Genomic DNA, 21,911 nt, shown 5'->3' with positions numbered 1-21,911 from the left:
CCCGTTGCCAAGTTTATCCTGTTAAACCGAGCTCATTAACAACGAAGTTATTTTAAATCTAATCAATAATCGCTTCTTTGAACGTCTTATCCCTTTATAATCTCCTGTGAAAAATACGCCTGGAAATACTAAATTTCTGTTTATCAAGTTAAAATTGTGTACATAAATAAATAAAATAAAAGTTTATCCAATAAAATATGTAGGTACATAATTGGTACCCGAGGGTTATATACTTAGAAGAAGCCTGTAAATTGAACGTATAAATTTCAAAAAATGTAATACATAGTGTTTCCATTATGATATGAAGTAACCTGTTATGTGGCTCTACTAGTCTAGGCTTAAATATTGATTTTATTACAATTTATGAGTGTTTTTTTTTTCTTTTCAGCTTGGGGTTCAAGATGGCAGTTTAAAAATAACAGGTAATTGTTTTTGTATTACAGTTAATTATAGACGGTCAAGCAAATCTTGTCAGTAGAAAAAGGCGCGAAATTCAAATTTTATATGAGACGATATCCCTTCGCGCCTACATTTTTAAAATTTGCCGCTTTTTTCTACTGACAAGATTTGCTTGACCAAGTATAAAATGTTACCTACGCCATAGATATATTTCTTATATCAAACCTATAAAATTGTTCGTTTCTGAATTGGACTTGACTACTACGCAATTATAAATATTGCACTTTATAGTTTATGTGAAAATGTAAAAACTGTTTAATTACTTATATGGTTTAGACAATGCGATTTCGGTTTCGGGGGTAAACCGCCAAACACTTTCATTGTTGCATTTTCATAACGCAGACTACCTACACCACGGGATTTGCAAAAAAGGCCTCGTCCCGCCGCTACATCCCACCGCTGGGCACATACCTCTCATGCGCTGAGGGTTTAAGTCCCCACCTAGAGTCCCCACGACAACACTGGCCCAATGCGGGTTTTTTATTTCTTTGAATCTGAATTTATTCGCAGATGTCTGCAGGTTTCCTCACTATGTTTTCCAGCTTTACTCTACTCTACTCTAGGGTACGGCCCGCGGCCGTAGTAGTAGCTAGAGTGTAATACGATGACACACACTGTAGTTTTTTTAACCAATGTAATGTAATCATAAGTCACTTATTTCTAATATACGCTTATGACGGCTATTACTTTATTTACTATGCTTAATTATGCACACATCACAGATCTGTTAATTTAATTTTACTATATTTTCTTGGTTTCTCTTGATATCAATTATAGTGCAAAAAATTGTTCATTCGTCCGCTCTCTTACGAGGTGTGTATTGCCGCTAATTACTGCGCTCCCCACATCTCTTAAACACATGTTAAGGTCACTGAACTATTTGAATTTCTACCACGTACAAAGAAGCTGCAAGTGAGTGAATTTTTAACTAGTAACAAATGACTGAGAAGCGATAAACCGCCAGCTAAGCGTGGCCTTCCTTTCCCCGCAGTAGAACGCCGTACGCGGTTCAGAGCGGAGCATGAGCGTAGTAAGCCAGGGGTGGAGTGACGCTGGTCGGTTCGTATTACGTTTGGCGACGCAGTTTGTTGTTAGGGGGATATTCCTCGCATAACCTCTAGCCGCCCAGAGACCTATAAAAAGGTCACCTGTTCCATTCTAATTTGAACTTTGTGTTGACGAAATAAAATTTCATTTTGCTTGGCAAGGTTTGACATATGGGCGGCTAGAGGATAATTGGCCCCCGGCCGGTCGTAGCATTACGTCATCGTTATCGCAATGTGCGTTTGGAATGTGGCTCGGCGAATAGGTTAAATAGATAAATTACTGGAACTAATAGCGGTGGAACTTGGTTTTGTATTAAGTTTAACTTAGTTGAGGATTTGGTTTTAAGTTATAATCGTTGCCTGCGTGTTTTGTATATAGTAAACATTACCCTTTTTTTGTTGAATCTCCTGTTTTTCTTTATGTTTATACATATATATCTATTTCATTAATGTTTAGTATCGTTTTTTTATTATATTGTATATCGTACTTGGAACCTTATTCTTCAACATTATATTTATTAGTTGCGAGACGTCCAGTGATGCATAGATCTCTCCAGTCCCCGCAAAGATCTCCACAACTACCGGTCGAGTGCTGCAATGTATTATTAGAGCCTTTTATTATACAAATATTATTATAATAGAAAGATAAGTGTGTCAAAGCCAATCTCGTTCATTTGCATATTATTTTCAAAAATGTTAAGTCTAGAGGTTACCACCAGCATTTAAATCCCTTCATTCAGTTTACGGTCTAGTATTCTCACAACAAAGCTCTGTATTGTAGTCATACATAAATATAAAACAAGTTAAGCGGCTATAAAAAGGTAGGTAATCCAGCCTAGTGCTAATTCTATGAAGCGAGAAGCGTAGGGGCGCACGCCATTCAGTCTTTTGATCAACATGACGTGTGCTTCGTGTTAGCGGGGCTAGATTAACAAAATAAAAATACATTTTTGACAGCTTTTTTTATGCCTTGAGACAGTAAAATATAAACGATTGCTCGTGAAACCCAATGAATAGGTTTCTCTTTGTAACATTTGGTTAAAAAAAATAAAATTTTAACTCAGATCAGATAAATAAAAATAATGTCTCAATATCGTAACAGCTGTGATGTAATTTTAATAAATTTTGTATAATTATATGTATGGTTTATCTCCATTTCGAATCCCTTCTAGACCTAATTCTGAATAACGCGCGTGTCTGGTCCTAAGTCGCAATCCATTCAGGCCGATTCTAAACAAATAGCCCGTGCGGCCCAAGCCAGTAGAGCTGAGAACAAAGGTTGTTTATGATCGGAAAAGTTGTTTTGTTAAGTTGGAGATTGCGGGCCTACTCGGTTAAAATGTAAGGCTGTAAATGTAAGTTTTGTAGACCGTCTGGTACGAATTATGTATGTTTAGTCTCGCAAAAGCTTTGATTGTATAGAAAGGTTGTTCTTGTATAGAAAAATAATCGGGGTTAAAAAAAGATTCTGTTTGTGTCTGGATAACAGATTTAGATTTTTTTAAAGAAAAGCTATATTAAAAATAGTGTAAAATGAATAATACCAAGAACTTATGAATTCTACCCAGACAATCTGATTTCATTACCTATATACCTAACTTTAGGTGTACGAGTACGAGTACCTATGGCTTGATCAGTACTATAATCTTGCTACTCCAGGGATGTAACTGCGCGTTGTCGACTCTACCATACTGGCTTTTTACCGTATTCCTGATCAATCGACAAAATAAAATAACCCTTAAGGCGTTTCGATTTAAAGTTCTCAAAACAGCCCTGCCGGCTTAAATGACATCGTAAGCCGTCAGCCGTCAATGGGCACTTCATCCACAGCTGCCTGACACCTGAACACTTCGCCGTCGACTGCACAAAGACAACTTGCGAACTTCGGCCAACTTTCCTCGAGCGGTGATTAGCGCAACTTTCAGAAACTGTCGGCGCTTTGCCTAATTGACGGCTGGATTGTGTAAGTTTTTAAAGGACCAAATTAGCTGAGGTTAGGAAGTATGCTTTGATAAGTTGTGACGATTATAATATTTAACTTAGTTTTTTTATAAGCAGTGTTCAATTTGCAGAATGCCCGCTATTTTTTATTAAACCAGTGGTGAGCCCAACTTTCAGAAACTTTCGACGCTATACGGCGAGCAAAGGACCGCTGATTTGTTTAAGCTTTTAATGAGACTAGCTTGGACAATAGCCGATGTTAAAATGAGTTTCTATAGCTGTGTTACTAATAATTGGGCTCAGGCATTTTGATAATGTCTGAGCCCAATTATGCTGCTGGAATTATCCAATGCAAAACATTCTATTATAAATTTATTTGAAATCCTCGATACCATTTCCAGAAAAAAGCGAAATTAAATTTTTGATAATTTATATTGAAAGTATAGATTGATATGATTTCGTCGATTGCGAATAGAAATCTTCAGCTAACTACACTCGAAATCAAGAGGCCTTTTAATTTGGCTCATAATTGCCGTCGTTCGGATAGGCGGATGATGTTCGAGTGCTTTTAATTACAGTAGAAGTGTTTGGTGCTGGTAATATTATGTTGGGAATAGCTTTTGAGTCCCGGAGGCGCGCTGGATTAGGCCGCCGGTGGGGTTGCAGGCTCCCGGCTCACCTTGGAGAGTAATTATAATGATCGGCGCCGGAGCCCTAGTCTGGGCCGGGACTCCTTCCTGGAGAGGCGTGCCGGGCGATGGGGTGGCGCAGCGGAGGTACGCCCACGCACTTCCGTCCCGTTTCCGCATGCGTAACACGCGTAGGCTAAGCTAGCCGCCTCTCGCTTGCACGTCCCGTCGTGACCCCCACGCCCCCACGCACTGTAATAACCCAATTTGTAAGAACCCCCCATTTTCAAGGACGGACGTCGGTCTTTATGGCGGCGGCGACGGCGGCGTCGATTCCCCGACCTTGTTTATTTCAGTTTTCTTTTTGTTTAGGAACTGGCTCAGCTTATTTTGGTACGTCTACCGGGCCAGGTCTAGGTTGTTTTGTGTCGAGGTATCGACTGTTGCGCAGGGGTACATTTAGCGAGTTCCTGAGCAATTAGACATGATCTTAGTAGTAATTTCGCGTTTCAGTTCCTTAGGGCGAGTAAGAAGTGCTAGTCTGGGAGCTTTTGTTATGAACGAAAATTGAAGGCGTCGTTTTCTCAGGGGTGGTACATATTTTGCATGATTTATGGAATAAGAGTGAAGCGTGCCCGTGCGAGGCCTCATTTGTTTAAGTCGTTATAAAGTTCAAGGTCGTCGACAACACCCTTATCAAAACCCGTCCTTTAGGGTCGTCTAGACGGTTCCTCACCTCAACCCTTTAAGGGGTCCAGTCAATTTATGAATTGAGCGAAATAAAGATTCTGGGTTACATTTGTGGGTTATTGTGTTTCTTTTGTTAGGGTTACCTTAGGATTCAGTCGTCTGTTGGATAATAGATATTGAGTCCATATGACTTATTTGTGACAACATATGAATAAGGAGTGTTTCCGGGTCATATCTTATCTAAATATGATTCTTTTGTAAGATGTGACCTAAGTTTCAGGTTTAGTACGTCAGAGAATCTAATGACTACTTTGTTTGTGATAAAATCATATTAATGCTAATATAATTGCGTCTGTGTTTGTTCCGGAGGTGTTTGCCGAAACTTCTCTTGTACCTAATTTAATGAATGAAGCTAATTACTACTAATTAGTTATTATTATACCTGTTATTTGCTGTGTTCTTTAGTAGTTCAAGGTTCTGTGTTAAGTTTACAATGTAGATATATCCATTATTGATAATGCTAATTTGACTTATTTTTCAGCACCATTGTGTTGTGGCTAAGGTTGCATATTAGTTTAGATTCGGTTTCTAGATTTTTTAATATATGTTGATAACTTGATAATGATAAGGGTTTGGAGATTAAGGGATGGATATAGTGAGTGTGTCATCAGACGATCTAGGATAAGTTGCGTTCTCGCGCGCGAGTACATACTTTGAAATCGCGCTTGATGTATGGAGTCGCGCGCGAGAACGCAACTCATGCTAGCAGGACAGGTGAATAACTGATTAAGTCTGCTGCAGTTTTTTTCAGTCATCTGTTAGATTCGGTTGGTGGTTATGGTTGAGTAGTTATAAGTATATACTTCTTACTTATTTCTACATGAAGATGAATATTACTTTCGTAGTAGTAGTAGTAAACTCGTTTTTGTACAAAAAGACATGGATATTAAAAATAACATAATACAATAAGTAAGAAAAGACGTACAAAGTTGGATGGATCTCTTTCAGTTAGCCTTTGAGTAGATGAGAGGAGAGAGTGAAAAAAGGGTGACAAATGTAGATTAAATGGACAAAGGCGGGAAAGTGAATTTTGTAACCGCAGAGTTTAAAGGATCGTTCAGCTTCCGATCATTCAATAGTACTTAAATTAATGCTACATTAACATTTCCAAGCAAATAATTTAGGCATGATCTGTTTACACGGGCTGTTCAGCTGGAAATCGAACGCAAGCCCTTTGAAATTTAAGTCGTAGGCATTCTAGACAGTAAACACCTGTTTCGACGCTGCGTCAACAGTCTCCCTCCCATCTAGAAAATTCAAGAGTCATTTAACCTTAAAAATGTAATCCCAATCTAAGACATTGGCTTGCTTGACACTTTCTCCTCTAAGAGGAATAAGGACACACCGACCAAACCAATTCCAATGTAATCTCAATGCGCTACTTAAAGTGACCTAAATAAGAGTCCCTAGTCAGCATTCAATTTGAGACAGAGAAAGGTGAAAAATTACCGCCTTTCGTCTTTATTCGATTGGTCTCAAGCCAAAATTGTCTTAAGTATTGTGAGATCAGTCAGCCGTTAGAGCGTTTTTCTTCTAGACATCAGAATCTTTGATGCTTTAATTCAGACCGCCAGACGCGGCGGGGCAGCCCCTGGGACAGAGCGAATTCAGAGTTGTGAACTTTGTATAAATTTAATTGGTTTGATATTTGTAATGTCTCTAATTTTTTTATGAACAAGGTACATCTTTTCAGCTTTAACAAATGACGGTTAATATAAACGTACCTATTGCGATAAAAGCGTTTTCCGGCAAATAATTTTTTCTTACTTCTTATTACCATTTAAGTTAGGGCATTTTTTTTGTATTCGACCCCCTTCTTAAGTTATTAAAATATTTGTATTGGCTATTACCTATAGATGCTTCTTCAGCTTTAAAAGTAGATGTATGACTTTGACTCCCTATGAAATACATGCCGCCATATTCTGATACACCTCAATTTGATAAATTGATCTGCATAATGACCACTTTAAATAATGTCTCAATGTTTTTCTTCTTACTTATTTCAATAATAATGTTGTAAGTTTGCTATGATGCTGAAAACTGTATGAAAATACTTTTTTAAACTTATGTAAAGCCACAAAAACCGTAATATGACGTCGAACGAGCACATATCCCTACGTTGGGCGCCATCATAATGTTGTTGTCGGCCTGCTATTGCATTTATTTAATTACACAAACGGGTCTATCGCGATATATTTTCATTGTTTTTACCTTAAATTCCGAATTCCGATGCTATATCGCAGTAGACCCGTTTGTGTAATTAAATTATGTGTACAAAACGCGAGAGTTTAAAGTGCTATTGCATTTTGGACTTTAACAAAATAAATAAAATATTAAATTATAGTTGGGTTAGTGGGCTACAGTAGTAGAAAAAGTAAACAAATTGCAATATTTTTTTTTATAAAGCAACGACGCACCTGGGGTAAACCTACATTTCCGTAGGTCTTGTAAGGTCAAATTCTTCTGTTTGCTTTGAGTCTGTCGTAAATGCATGAATTTGCTACGACCGTAGTCCAAAAATCTAATAATTTTATACTTTTTGTGTAAAAGGAATTCTGAGCTGATTTTTCTAAATACGGTCTCAATTTAAAAATTAAATCCCTCCTGAATTTTGGCAAACTTTGGTCGGAACCTTAAAACGGGATGTAGCTGGGCTAGCTTCGTATTTAGGGCACTGTTTTTGCTCAAATACAGAAAGTAGTATGTCTCTCTCAGACTCAGACATCTAACAGACTTTTGCTTAGTAGAGTATATGGGAGGCAGGCGAGGAGGCGTAGGCGTTTTTCGACTATTCGACAATTCAGGATTTGGATGTTCTGTTCACCATCGCACCCATTTCCAACTACCTATGTGGAAAAAGGATAGCGACGTTGTCGACATTTATAGAATACCCTTGCTCCACCCGTATAAACCGCTCAGCAAAAATATCTACTTTTTTTTCACTTTTTGGGCTAGGGGTGGCGTTTCCATGGAAAAGTTGAACTAGTACCTAATAAGCTTTTTTTGACAACGTTATTAGGAATGTTGAACGTGCATAAAGCGTAAACTAGGTTCTTTTATTTAGGCAGTATAGGAGTACATATAGGTACAGACAGTTTCTTGTATGGGTAGCATGAGTGGCACCGTCACAAAAGGGGCTAGCATGGCTGAGCTTTTGGGTGAAGAGCTGGGAGCTAAACATTAAGTGATACCATTTTTTTAGGTAGACGAAAATATCTTGAAGAAATATGCAAAGAAAGCGAACCCTCTTGAATAATAAGAAGAAGCCTGTGTCCAAAGAGACACATATATATGCTGGTCATAATGATATCCAGTAAGTCTAGAGATTCTTATAATAAGTAGTTAATAAGCGGCTCTGTCTGTTAATGATCATGCTACAAGAATAAATAAATAAATTAGGCCTTTTAGATAACGGTATTCGCCTTCATAAAACACACAAAAATTACTCAACTATCCCACTCAACCTTAAAATTAACTATTAACATAAAGTACTTCAAACACCTATTTATGACCATCCTCGAAGGCGGTCAAAGCGATGCTCTATCTTTTTAATATTCCCAGCTTTACCGTAGACAATATATGGATATAACAAAATTCTACATAGTGTGCAGGGTGGAATAACTTATAACAGTATAAGCTCTGAAATCGAGGCCAGTCTTTCATAGGAAACTGGCTGGGAGCACGCGAGAAAACGCACGCAAGTCCAGTTTTCGTACTACATGACGCCTTATCGCGCACTAAAACCGATACCATCGCTGACATCCTTCCATATTTCAGCCCCAGCATGCAATGGCTCCACGCTATAACCGACGTAACCCGCAATGTATAGTCGTAAGACTCGTAAGCCTAACCAACGCTTTACTGCATATCTGCAATAACCCCGCGCTCCTGCCGCGCGTGCTATTATCACCGATAATACGACCTACGATGAAGCAATAAGGGTCGGAATCACGTGAACTTTAACACGGATAAAGTGCTTGTTATAAGGTTTCCTGGCTATGAAGGATTTCATTGTCGGTGCTAAGGTTTTGTTTGCCGACACGCAAACGGCTTTTGTTTTAGTATGCCAAATATTAGAATTTCAGCCGGCAAAACTAGTTTAGTAAGCTTTTCAACTTTGGTTATTAACGCTCGATAGATGGGCTTATATTTACACATCTATGTTTGGTATGCGAATTCGATATTGGATCGTTCGGGTCGGAGCGAGACAACGACATAGAAACCGATAGCGAGGCGCCTAAAAATGTCGATTTAGTCACGTAGATACGGAACATTTGTTCGCACTGCAAGCAGACTCGTTAACGACCTTGAAAATTCACTGTTGGAGCGCGGAAAGCGCTGGGTACGTCGTCAGAGACGTTGGCAAGCGCGAATTGATAGCGACTTGCAAGTAGACGGGGCTATTGCCCTCCCCATTCCATTGCAAGGCCACCCAGGGCCGGATTCGAAGCCTCGTAGTCATGGCAATGAGCTCGTTGCGATAGTAACTAGCACTCCCCGCCCGCCCGCGCCCCGCGCCGCTTATTTCAAGCTCTTTTCAGCAACTTCCCTCAATATCGCCCGAATCTATACCTGGATATCCGAAGGTCAAATGTGCGAGCTCCCAGTTTTTGGATACGCTTTTGACAAGTTTCAGTGAGAACTATTACCGATCGCACTTTGCGAAAATGTAAAGGATTTACAGCAAATTTAATAGCGAGAAAGGTCGGCATCTGACGTCAATTTAATTAAACCGTTTGTAATTAAAAGGGGATTAGTTTATTATAACGTATTAGAGCCGGTATAATTCGAGGACTGTCTAGACACTGATTTGGGCTATGTTTTTCTTTATAAAAATCAGCATTGAGAAAAACAAGTAAAAAGTACCCACCTACATTAATTTCCTTGAATAAAAATATTGAAAACTAAAATTAGATAGATGTCTTGCCTCCCGAAAGCCTTTTCGTATTTAATAAAACATGGCTGATTTGACCTGTCAGTACGCGCTCTATTTACCTTGGTGCCTTCTATGTGTATTTGGGTAATGTATCTTTACGTACATTTTTTTCGGAACCGTAATTGAAGGAAAATATAGAATAATGTTTACGAATGTCTCAATAAATATGAAGCATGTGAAAAGATCAGAGACTCGGTGGCTCGCCCACGGGACACTTGTTGTGTACGTCTGATTTCCGACAGACGAGCTGATTATGTATCTCTCGGTAACGGGTCCCAGATAGGTAGCCATGGAAAATGGTATAGAGTAGGGGTTGTCTAGAGGTTTTAGAAAATATTTTAAGGTAAAGGTTGTAGATTTTATTTTAGGTGTAATACAACTGCTAAGAAAAAACCACTGTTACGTGTGTCATAATTTGAAAACTTTACTTTTAATGGACGACTTATGAGTATTTATTTAAAAGTTAAAATTGTTCTGTACCTACACTTTAAACTGTCAGATGATGCAATGAAAAACGCATTAAAAGTTTAATAGAAGAGAAGGAACCGTTTAATTTTCCAAACAAATCTACGCTACGGCTATGTAGGCCAGTTATTCACAATTACAGTCTTATTTGGGATTATTGCTATTTAATTGTCCTGTAAAAACTCATAATATATGACAGACAATGTGGCGACGAATTCAATGTACTGACCTCAAATTATTGTCATCTTTTTTGGACATGGTATATGGGTAGGCTAAGAAGGGGATTTAGTAAATAGCTGGGTATTTTTATTTATAAAACTTTTGTGTACATGTGTGGAAATCCTGTAAACATGTATTGCCGGTGTGTCTAGTAGGTATGACGCTGTAGGTAAGTTTACTTAGGATACGAAAATCAATATATAATACCTAAACTAAATTGAACAATGTTTCGAGCGTTAGGTAAACTTGGTTCGGTTTCTTGGCATAATATTTGTGATAAAAATCCCTAACTTACGGGTAAAATGTCCAACGTTTGCAACTTTTATTATGTCGTTTTGAAATTTAAACCATAGAAAAAATATTAAGTCAATATTATCAAAGAAATGTCAACAACAATCAGTATGACTGTAAATCTGCAAGTTTATTGCGAATTCCATTGAATTCTATAATAACTTCTCCACGAAATGTGAAACCGCTACTAGATAAAAACAAATGCAAAACGGGTCTCGTTCCAAAAATCCTGCAAAATGATTATCTAAAAAAAAAAGAAAAAGATTTTTATCTATGTTTGCTCTAGCGTGCCAAGTGCGGCCCTGCATGGGATGTTCGCTGTATGCCAAGTCGCAGTTTGCTATTTGTGCGCGCCGGGCCTCCGAACTTGCCCGCCCGCGCCCGCGCCCCTCGCCCTTCGACCATAGACAATGCTAGTTAGACGGGGCACTGTTCTAATACTTGCCGCAAAACTAAGTGGCGAGTCAGGTCATAATGCCATCTCTTTCACTCTTGGTTGATCTTAACAAGGGTAAAGGAGATAGCGTTATGATCTCAGGGGCCAGTTAGTTTTGCGGCAAGTATAATACGGTTGAGCGAGCATTTCAAGTGCAGTTCATTTTGCCGGAAGGCGTAATTTTTTGTTGAGAAAATTCGCAACACCAGGAAAACAGGGGAGATTTCGTTGTATTTTTCGTCTATCTTGCGCGTTCATGATAATATCTCTTAGGGTCTGCATGAACACTGAACTCATGAAATGGCTATTACTGTACACCTTCTTGATACTCTAATCTTATCATTTCAACTAGCATTTATGTATTTATAGGTACTGCTAAGTTAAAAATGTTTAAAAATAAGTTTGTTGGGCACTAAATAAAGTCCGTATTATGTATTAAGATTTCTTTGATTTCCACAATTTTACACATTCTTATTGAAACTAGATCTAACCGCGAATAAATGTTTTATTTAGGTATTCAAATAAGATTTCGCGACTGGATGTAAACAGGATAAATGTCATTGTCACCCTACTGCCTCGTGGAGTCACGACACATATCTTACAATTCTTACATAATCTTCGCTTGCTACTTAATCTATGACTTAATCATATTCAAAATTGCTATGAGCACCGCAACTTATCTGCTAAACCAGCCTCTAAACGATTCAAATCACATCTTCTCATTTAATATCAAGATTAATACGTCATGCATCATGTAACAATTTTATTGATATAACAAACCTCAGAACTAACTTGCACTAATTCCATACCGAATTCATACCATTTGCAACCTTCGCTCGTAGTTAATAGAGTGCAAATTGAAAAGCATTCTTGTTCCAGCTGATGCCCTTTTGTTCGAAGCGTAGGGTGACCATATCAAGACGCGTCTTCCAAAAACCATCATCGCCCTTTCCCTCCACCATAGGCCTATGAAAGGCTTCATAAATTGTCCGAAGTTGGCATGGCCGCGTGGGACGAGTTTTGTATTTATGTTATTGTTTTGTGTCCATTCTTTTGGCATGATTGTCTTTGGAAAGTTAAAGCACGTAGTCCTTGAATGTCTTGAGTCTCGAATACTCGTTTGACGTACGTAACCTACTTTGAAAATGAATTGGTTGCTTGATGAGCGGTGTCGCTCTACTAGAATTCGGCCACATACGGTAGTTTATGACCCATAATATTTAATTTAAAAACTTTTTTTTAGCTGTAGGTAGGCGCTTGAGTGCATCTAAAACAATGACAGTCTTGTTATGTCTCTAAATATAGTCTGTCAAGCCATTTACCTCAGTAGAAAAAAGCGGCAGTAAAAAAAAATGGAGGCGCAAAGGGTAGAAAATTTGAATTTCGTGCCTTTTTTTCTACTGACAAAGTTGTTTGACCGGCTATAGTTAGGTAACTAATGTAACTATAACTATTATATTGATTGTGCGTATGTTACAATCCGTATGTCTGCAAAAACTTTCAACCTATCCCCATTATAAAGTTGTGATACTTTCCAAGTTATAATAACCGTCTAGTTAGTCTGTCAGCGTGATTGTTCAGCGGTGAATGATAGCTCCATCGATCACAGGTGGTGTCTATGACTATAATAGGGTAAACTAAATCTGTTCAATATTTATACCGTCCCGTTGAGGTAAGATGGAAGATGAATTCATCTTGACACTGACCTTATGGCTCCTCTACACAATGGGCCAACGCCGGCCACTCCAAGGGACGCATTTATGGGAGCAAGTGATATTGTTATAATCTCATTCTACCGCATGGCTGCGTCCCTTGGAGTGGCCGGCGCTGGCCTATCGTGTAGAGGAGCCATTAAGGTAGCCCTTCTGCCGATGATTACATAGGAACGAATAATGAGCATGGTTTTTTAGGGTTCCGTGCCTAAAGGGAAAAAACGGGACCCTATTACTAAGACTGTCTGTCTGTCTGTCACCAGGCTATCTCATGAACCGTAATAGCTAGACTGTTCAAAATTTCACAAATGATTTATTTCTGTTGCCGCTATAACAACTACGTACTAAAAACAGAATAGGTATAAATATTTAAGTGGGGCTGCCATACAACAAAAGTGATTTTTTTTGGCCGTTTTTTGCTATTGATACGGAACCCTTCGTGCGCGAGTCCGACTCGCACTTGGCCGGTTTGTCATTGATAGCTCTTAGAAAAAGCTCTCGCTGGCATAGTGGACAGTCAGTGATAGACGATTAATATAATCACGTCTACTTTCTACAAAAGATTTACATGTGTGCGTAAGATTTTCTTTCGCGAAAAAAATATTCGATAGTTGGTCGCACTCTCGTCGGCGGTCTGATAGGTGACATGCCCTGTCTGACTGGTGCTATTTTTTCAGACGCTGCCTTTTGAATTTAAAATAAAACTTTGATCTCGCCAAAGGCATATAAAATAAAGGAAAAAGTAATATGAAAGTAAGAAAATCATTATGAAGCGGCCTTTGGACTGTTATATTATATTTTTGGTATATACATATATACTCGTACTAAAATATATTCCAGATTCGCATGGACGATTGATAACAAATTGATATCGACACAATTAGCTACTCTACAGGTAACCTAAGGAAATAAATATTATAGGACATTATTTTTTACACAAATTGACTAAGCCCCACGGTAAGCTCAAGAAGGCTTGTGTTGTGGGTACTCAGACAACGATATATATAATATATAAATTCTTAAATACACAGAAAACAACCATGACTCAAGAACAAATATCTGTATCATCATAAAAATAAATGCCCTTACCTCCTGGTAAGTGGTGGTCCTCAGGATTACGGGAAATTGTACTCATCATGTACAAGATTACCTACCTAATAGGTACTGATTTCTAGATAACTATAAATTAAAGGTCTAATCGCAAACAAGTACGCTCCAAAAAGCCCTACAGCGGGCATGATTGTGGATGTTTAAATTAGTGTGCAAACTAGAGCAGGCCCGTAAATCCATCAAAGGGATCGTCGCCATGGAGACGGATTCTTGCTACTCGAATTTAAGCCCTGCCATCAAAATACGAACTCCGGGCGATAAATAATTAATTTCCGTATCGGTACGATTGTACGTACGGAAAACTTGATTATTTAGGAAGTGACAATTAGGGATGTTTTCTGGAACATGGTTTATGAAGTCATGCATGCAGAATGTAATTACCTTTTAAAAGTCTTCATACAATTTGACAGCTCTACAAAGGTCTCAAAGGGTCTACCGCGAACCACGTTCGACGTGTTGCCTCTCTGTCGCACTTGTAAATTCGTACGTAAGTGTGACAGGGAGGCAACACGTCGAACATGGTTCGCGGTAGGCCTTCAGAAGTCCCATGCCAACTAGTGACCCATACCGAATAGAGAATGGAATGATAAATTCTGATTAATAAGGCGTACGGTTTCTAAACCGGAGGTAGTGGGTGGAAACCGTACTTGAAACCAATCAATTTGTCTGGACTTATATAGGAATTACATCATTTATTTTACGCAACAGGCTTTTAGACTAAAGAAAACATCGTAAGGAAAGCAGCATACATCTGCGAGTAATTAAAAAGATATGGGCGATGTCTCCAATTCAGATGAGCCTTTGTGGGGGACTAATCCTACCATTCCTAGCAGTGGGACTTTATGGGTTGATATTTCACTCCCATAACTGAAGCAAAAGCTAAGGAGCCCACTGATTAACTGTCCGCCGGACGGCATCGGCCTGTCACTTGTTCAGAACTGTCAAAATTTTGTTCTAACTGACAGGCCGATATCGTCCGGCGGACTGTTAATCAGTGGGTCCCTTTATTAATCCACGAAATTGTTAGGGTTGTTACTTGGGCCAAAATACACACACAAAAGGTAAGTTCTTTCTTCATCGTCAGTCTCCTATATATCTATAATGAAGAAAATGGGTAAACAAAGTGGTGATATAACTCCAAAAATCATGGAGGGAATCACAATTGTTAGAAAAGGTGTCAAATCATCTTTATTGCCGTTTGCGTCTTTATCTCAGACTCGAGAGCTTATGAAGCTATTTGCGCCGCAGAGCCTCCCACAATGACAGGAGAACAGTGGTTATAGTATAGTCCCTTAGGTAAACTTCCCCCTCCCCTAGGTAGGAAACTGGCTGTCAGGGTCCAGCATTTGTACATTAACTTGTCAACCTAGTGATCCTTCTAGGTTGCGATAGTGTCCTCTTATTTCCATCTCAAAAGAACATAGGCTTTTTGGACGTCGAAGGTCCGATATTACTCGTTAGGAGTGCAGTGTTGAAACCGGAAATCGTGGGTTCAAACCCGGACTTTTTCTTATGTACAAAATATCATTGGAAGGTGAGATGGTGCTCGTTTTCGTAAAAACCAGTTCCAAGGATATGAAATTCTTAAAAGAGGACCAAAGGCTAGGCTGTTAAAGGATAAGAAGCAAGCACTTAAGTTATAGAGGAGGATGTCTTCCGCCCAATCCTTGGCAGAGATTTCCTAAAACTACCAGCTTTTCCATGATGGAAAACCATGTGTGAAAACCTGACTTAGCCTAGCTTCCCTTGGCCCTCAGGTTGGAAGGTAAGGTGGCGGTCGGATTCGTAAAAACCAGTTCCAGGGATGACTCCTTGGGATGAAGGTACCAAACGATTCTTTAAGAAGCAACCAGGAAGGCACCTAAGTTATCGAGGATGCTACCGCTAGGCCCAATCCTTTACAGAGCTTACTTAAAACATCTTGTTTTGATAAACTATCTTTACCTATATATTACAAAGTCACTAGATATAAAGACATACATTCTGTTACGACCTTGTCGTAATTATTGTGTCCGCGTATGGATTTGAATGTCTTAGGGCCCGATTTGGATTTTGCAATAGACATCTATTACATATCTTTTAGACATCACCAAGATACGATAACGATATGTTTAAGATCTCACCTGTCAAATTTGACATTTGCGCGATTCTGGAGATACTCTTGAACGATTTCCACAGGTTATGACTTAGAGATTCAATTCACATCTAATAGATATCTTACTCTGTCTAACTTAAAAGTGACATTGGTTGCCCGAATTGCGCTGCAAAAGAGAACTAGTTGATATCTAAACTATAACGTATCTAGAATGGATCTAGTACGTGTCGTCTCTTGTGAATACCTTGAAGTTCGAATACGGCAGTTTGTTCATTCATGACTTATAAACGACTTTTTCTAGCCTCCAACTCGGGTAACGACCCAAGTATAATGGCATAGTTTAGTCTTTGCAAAATCCATATACAGGGTGTTAGGTACATCGTTTGCCAAATTAAAACGGCAGATAGGTTGAGTCATTTGCTATCTTCTCATGCCTAGAAAAAAAAATTGGCCATGGTTTTTTTACTACTACGCAAGTAAAAATATGAAATTTACGATAAACTGTCATAGAGAAGTGAAAAAAAAATGTGCGCCAAATTTTTATTTTTATTTTATTTTTTAAATATTGGGGACATCTTTACACAGATCAACCTAGCCCCAAACTAAGCAAAGCTTGTACTATGGGTGCTAAGCGACGATATACATACTTATATAGATAAATACATACTTATATACATAGAAAACACCCAAGACTCAGGAACAAATATTAGTACACAAATAAATGCCCTTACTGGGATTCGAACCCAGGACCATCGGCTTCGCAGGCAGGGTCACTACCCACTAGGCCAGACTGGTCGTCAAATTAATTATTTCTAGGCCTGAGAAGATAGCAAATGACTCAACCTATCTGCCGTTTTAATTTGGCAAACGATGTACCAAACACCCTGTACAATACATACATATTTTCATTCGCACTTATTAAATTTACTTATAGTAGTATTTTTTTTTGCATTAGAAAAAGACTACGCGATCTTGACGTATCTTTTCACTGAAGCTTTTTAAAAATCAGTAACAGATTGTTTTTGATAGCAAAATAATGTAAATAATCGTATATGATTCATAATTGTTACATATTTGCCGTAACTTATTTTTCAAAAGTGTTTTTCAATAAAAAGACATGTCAGTGTCAAAATTGTTAACCTTTTTTCTAATGCTAAAAACGAACTTTAATCACATAATCACATTGCACTGTTTTTGATTTTTTTGTCGTCTAGTATCTAAAATCTAAATGTTAACAGCCAATAAAATTCAAGCAAATAACTAGTTTCTTCTGTGGATAAAGTACCGATACCTAAGTCATTAAAATACTCTAGATATTACTTCTACGTAGATTAATAATTGGTGTTACGAGTATATCATTGTTTAAAAATTGATTCTTTCAAAAATATATATATCGAACCTTGTTGCATAATAATATTCTAAACCGGATACCCCAATTCAGGCCTCAAATCAGCATTCTATTCTAAATAGAACCAATGACCTTCCATCTGATGAATATTTTGCTTTCGCTCGCGAATCCGTCTAGAAAACTAAAATTTTACCAACCTAAAGATTGTTAAACAAAATAATGAAGTCGTTTAGGCTAAAATTTTACTAACCGTATTTAATTACACAAAAAGGTCTACCGCGATATAATTTCATTGTCACCTTAAATTTCGACCTTTCAGCTGAGTTGCACTAGCTGTGGTCACGGTGACTTTCTGTGTTTTTAATTACACACATGGGCTACCGTGATATAATTTTATTGTTTTTACCTTAAATTCCGACGTTTCAGCTTAGTTGCACCAGCTGTGGTTACGGAGCCGAAACGAAAACTCAGCTGAAACGTCGGAATTTAAGGTAAAAACAATGAAATTATATCGCGGTAGACCCGTTTGTGTAAATAAATATGTGTACAAAATTCGAGAGTTCAAAGTGTTTTACTAACCGTTCAAAAACCAAATAATAAACTGCGTGAAAAACATGTAACTTAATACTTAAGACAAATAAAGGAGTTTATAGGCCAATTCGAGTTTTAGTTATTCAATCTGTTTCCGATATGGTACTGATCTGTCAGTGGCCTAAGTGACGTTTTTTGTTGAAGAAATGTCATTTTTGACAGTGGCGTTTTTTGTCGAAGAAATGTCACTTTTGACACTGACAGTATCATATCGGAAACATGTCGAATAAGTAACTATTTGAATTGGTCCGTGTTCCTATCGTACTTCCGCGTGGGATTGTGACCTCTAAATGTAGACGAGTAAGTGTCAATACGTAAAGCGCTGAGCGCATAGAGGCGTTACGTAACGAACTTGAATCGGTGTTCACGGTCATGGTTTACTTAAAAGGTCAAGTCCTAAGATTGTATCTAAGATGGCGGTGGTCACGTGTTCGAGTGAATTAAATTAAAACGCATGGGGAAATACAAACCACTTAAATTAAAATCTTCTTTATTAATCATAGAGGAACCCAGGTAAAAGTTCAAAAACTTGTCGCTCTCTTGTGTTAGAATTATTTTTCGATAAATCTCGACGACAGTAGACTATCATAGAATGAATTGTTGTAGTTGAATTAAACATTCGCTGCGCGCGAATATATAGTACCTAGTGTGCTCTCTGTCACACCTACCGACGTCGAGTAGGTGTCACAGAGAGCACTACGTATTCTAGTGCAGCGAATATTTTATTCAACTATAAGTACCTAGTTAATACCTTTTCTGACATGCACAATAAGATAAGTCAAATTTGATTAACCAGACAGGAAAATGAAATCTTGTGCTCTTAATTAAATAATTATAAAAAATGTGATTTCTAATTTAGATTATACACACACGTAAGTTTACAACTGGATAAAATCTACATCAGATATTATCCCGAAAATTATTATCGTCAAGTTTTCATAAAGTTTGAAGTAGCGAAGTGTTAAGTTTGAGGAAACGTTATGATTTTAGCAGTCTGTATGTGTGTTTGTGTCTTGTGTTCCGTAACGTCAAAACTACTGAGCCGCATTTGATGTATGATGTGTCAATCAATTACTTAGTTTTTCTAGCTTGGGTGACATTGGATACAATCATAATTGCCTACCAAAACGGAAGAGGTACCTACAATATAAAAAAAATATCCTGTAAGGGTTCCGTTTTTTCCATTTTAATATCGGAACCGTAAAAAACCGTCCCAAAAACCGTAGTCTATCTATTGTCTTGTAACTTTTTACTGGATACTTATAATAATGAGATATAAAACGACCAACCTTCAACACCATTCAACCGCCTATGACGTGTCGTATATGTTTGATTTGTCGACATATTACGATAATTATGAACGTCGACAACTTAGGGCCATTACGTCATGTCAGAATTGATCCAACAAGGTTGCAGGACCGGTAACTTCGTGGTCGACTCGGACTACTCAGAGGGTCTACCGCGAACCACGTCCGACATGTTGCCTCCCTGCCACACTTACGTACAATTTTTCAAGTGCGACAGAGAGGCAACACGTCAAGCGTGGTTCGCGGTAGGCCTTCAGAGTTATACTTTTGAAATGTCACCTGCGTTCTATAGGCCAATTCGACCGCATACTTGCATATCAAAATTATATCTCAATAATATCATTTAGTTGTCCATCGCGCGTGCTTTTCGCTCGTACTTGTCCAAATTGTTATTGGTGCGAGCGTGACGCACGGGCGAATTGGAACAAAATTACATCGTCTAGATATACTTTTTATGACAAATAGTAAGTTTGAATGGGACTCTTAATCTTGAACAAAAGATAGCGTATTATATCCAGATGCGGCGAGAAAAGATGGACATTTATTTTATTCACTTTTCCCTTCGTTTTAAATCAAGCAGTCAACACAACATTGCATTGTTAAATTCTCGTTTGTACTGATTATTTTAATTAATTTGATTAGATTTACATTGAGTAGGTAAGAAGGAAAGGAAAGTAGTATGTGTTGCACCTTTAGATAAGCAGCAGTCCAGGTTCCGTAGCTTATGGACGCTTGCAACTCAAGGGGTGGCATATAAGTTAATTAGAATATTTTGTTCGTTTCGACTTAATAATGCTTCGAAGGCTGGTAGTAAAAAAGTAATAGAATGATATACAAACTAGCTCCTAGTACAACAAAGATTAAATACTATGTACATTTTATGTTTCAGAATGTATCTCTCTCGTCATGTGTATTCAAATGCGTAATCTACTCGTGGCTATACCATCATCATGACGTGGCATGTGAACTACCACTTTTGTAGTTTTTAATATCTGCTTTGGCGTTCAAAATGATTGGCCCCAAAATAAATTTCTATAACTTTAAATTATACATAAATAGTTTGTTAGCACATTAGTTTATTGATGGGAGAAAACAAAATGACAAATTGACAGTATACAGTAAACAACAAATAAAAATTTAAGAAACTTTTAAAGAGCCTCAAGACTTAATCAAGATTATCTTTAATAGTTTCAAATTTACCCTCTCTGCCCGCTTGTTCATCCTGCCTAATAAGATGCAAGTATATGTTATATTATGATCTAATTATTCTAATTTATGATATAGTCAATAATTATGGGCCCGATTTGGATTTTGAAATAGACATCTATTAGACATCACCAAGATACGATAACGATATGTTTAAGATCTAACCTGTCGAATTTGACATTTGCGCGATTTTGGGGATACTCTTGAACGATTTCCACAGGATATGACTTAGAGATCTAATTCACATCTAATAGATATCTTACTCTATCTAACGTAAAAGTGACATAGGTTGCGCGAATTGCGCTGCAAAAGAGAACTAGTTGATATCTAAACTATAACGTATCTAGAATCTAGTACGCGTAGTCTCTTGTGAATAGCTTGAAGTTCGAATACGGCAGTATGTCGCTTAATCGGCCATACAGCACACTCGTTTTCGGGTGGAACCGCGGCCTCAGAATCTGCATAGCTAACAAACAACAAATGGCATTTAAAATGCAAATAAAACCTAGTCTACTAGGAAGTGTTGCTAATGTGATGCAAGCAGTCAGTTGATGACGTCACCCGAGTTCACGGCCGTAAGCCAAGTTCATAGGTACGTACTTCTAAAACGTACTGTGTGGGTTTCTATTGCCAAACCTAGAATTAAACGTGCAAATTTCAACCTTAGTCAAAAGACATAAGTTACATGGTGTACATAATTTTGGACGCGATAATGTAATATGACTTTTCTATGAAGTTTTTTGAGACAATGAACAAGAGCAAGCAATGCTTCTATTGTGATTTTGTTATCGTATTAATGGCATTTATCGGCGATTTGAAGCATGAATGATTTTGGTCCTACTTAATTATAGGACGGAAATCCCTGCTATTAATCATACTCATAATCATTTGATGATTAACTAAGAAACGTATTTTATTTTATAAGGTAGGTACTTAAGTATTAGGTTTGTATTCATTAAATAGGTATCATGAAATATATTAAGTAGGTACCAAAGTCTGCTTAAAAAATGAAACATTTTCAATCACTAGGTAATAAGAAAACTATACCTAAGTACATTTAAATGACACACTGTCAGATTGTTAATAATTATAATATCAAATTAACAACAATATGAATGTTTTTAATTTTGCAAAAAATTCAACATGGAAAAATTCCTGAAATTTATTCTGTTTTTACTGAAAAAAAAAATCATTTATAATAATATATGCAAACTAAGTCCCTTTATTTCTTGTAGATTTTTCAAAATATTTCCGAGTAATCTCCAACTTTCTGGAACTTACAAATCTGTGTATACTGGTACCAGTAGGGTTCTGTAAATTTAATTTCCAATTTGAATTGCCAAAACATTCCGCTAGGCGCGCTGTTCAAA

The 21,911-nt window shown here is 37.7% G+C and overlaps 1 protein-coding gene across 1 annotated transcript in view; it reads left to right on the top strand.

Annotated features, from left to right (window-relative positions):
- The first annotated feature begins 388 nt into the window (after positions 1-388).
- Positions 389-21,911, top strand: part of LOC134663999 (zinc finger protein chinmo) — a 105,227-nt gene continuing 83,704 nt past the window's right edge. Inside the window, exon 1 of the mRNA XM_063520561.1 lies at positions 389-407. Within this exon, the coding sequence (XP_063376631.1) occupies positions 402-407 (6 nt within the window). The 5' untranslated portion in view covers positions 389-401. The remainder of the gene's footprint in view (positions 408-21,911) is intronic.

This window comes from Cydia fagiglandana, chromosome 4 (assembly GCF_963556715.1).
Source record: "Cydia fagiglandana chromosome 4, ilCydFagi1.1, whole genome shotgun sequence".
Lineage (NCBI taxonomy): Eukaryota > Metazoa > Arthropoda > Insecta > Lepidoptera > Tortricidae > Cydia > Cydia fagiglandana.
The sequence above is the reverse complement of the archived record's forward strand: the minus strand, read 5'-3'. Positions and strand labels throughout refer to the sequence as shown.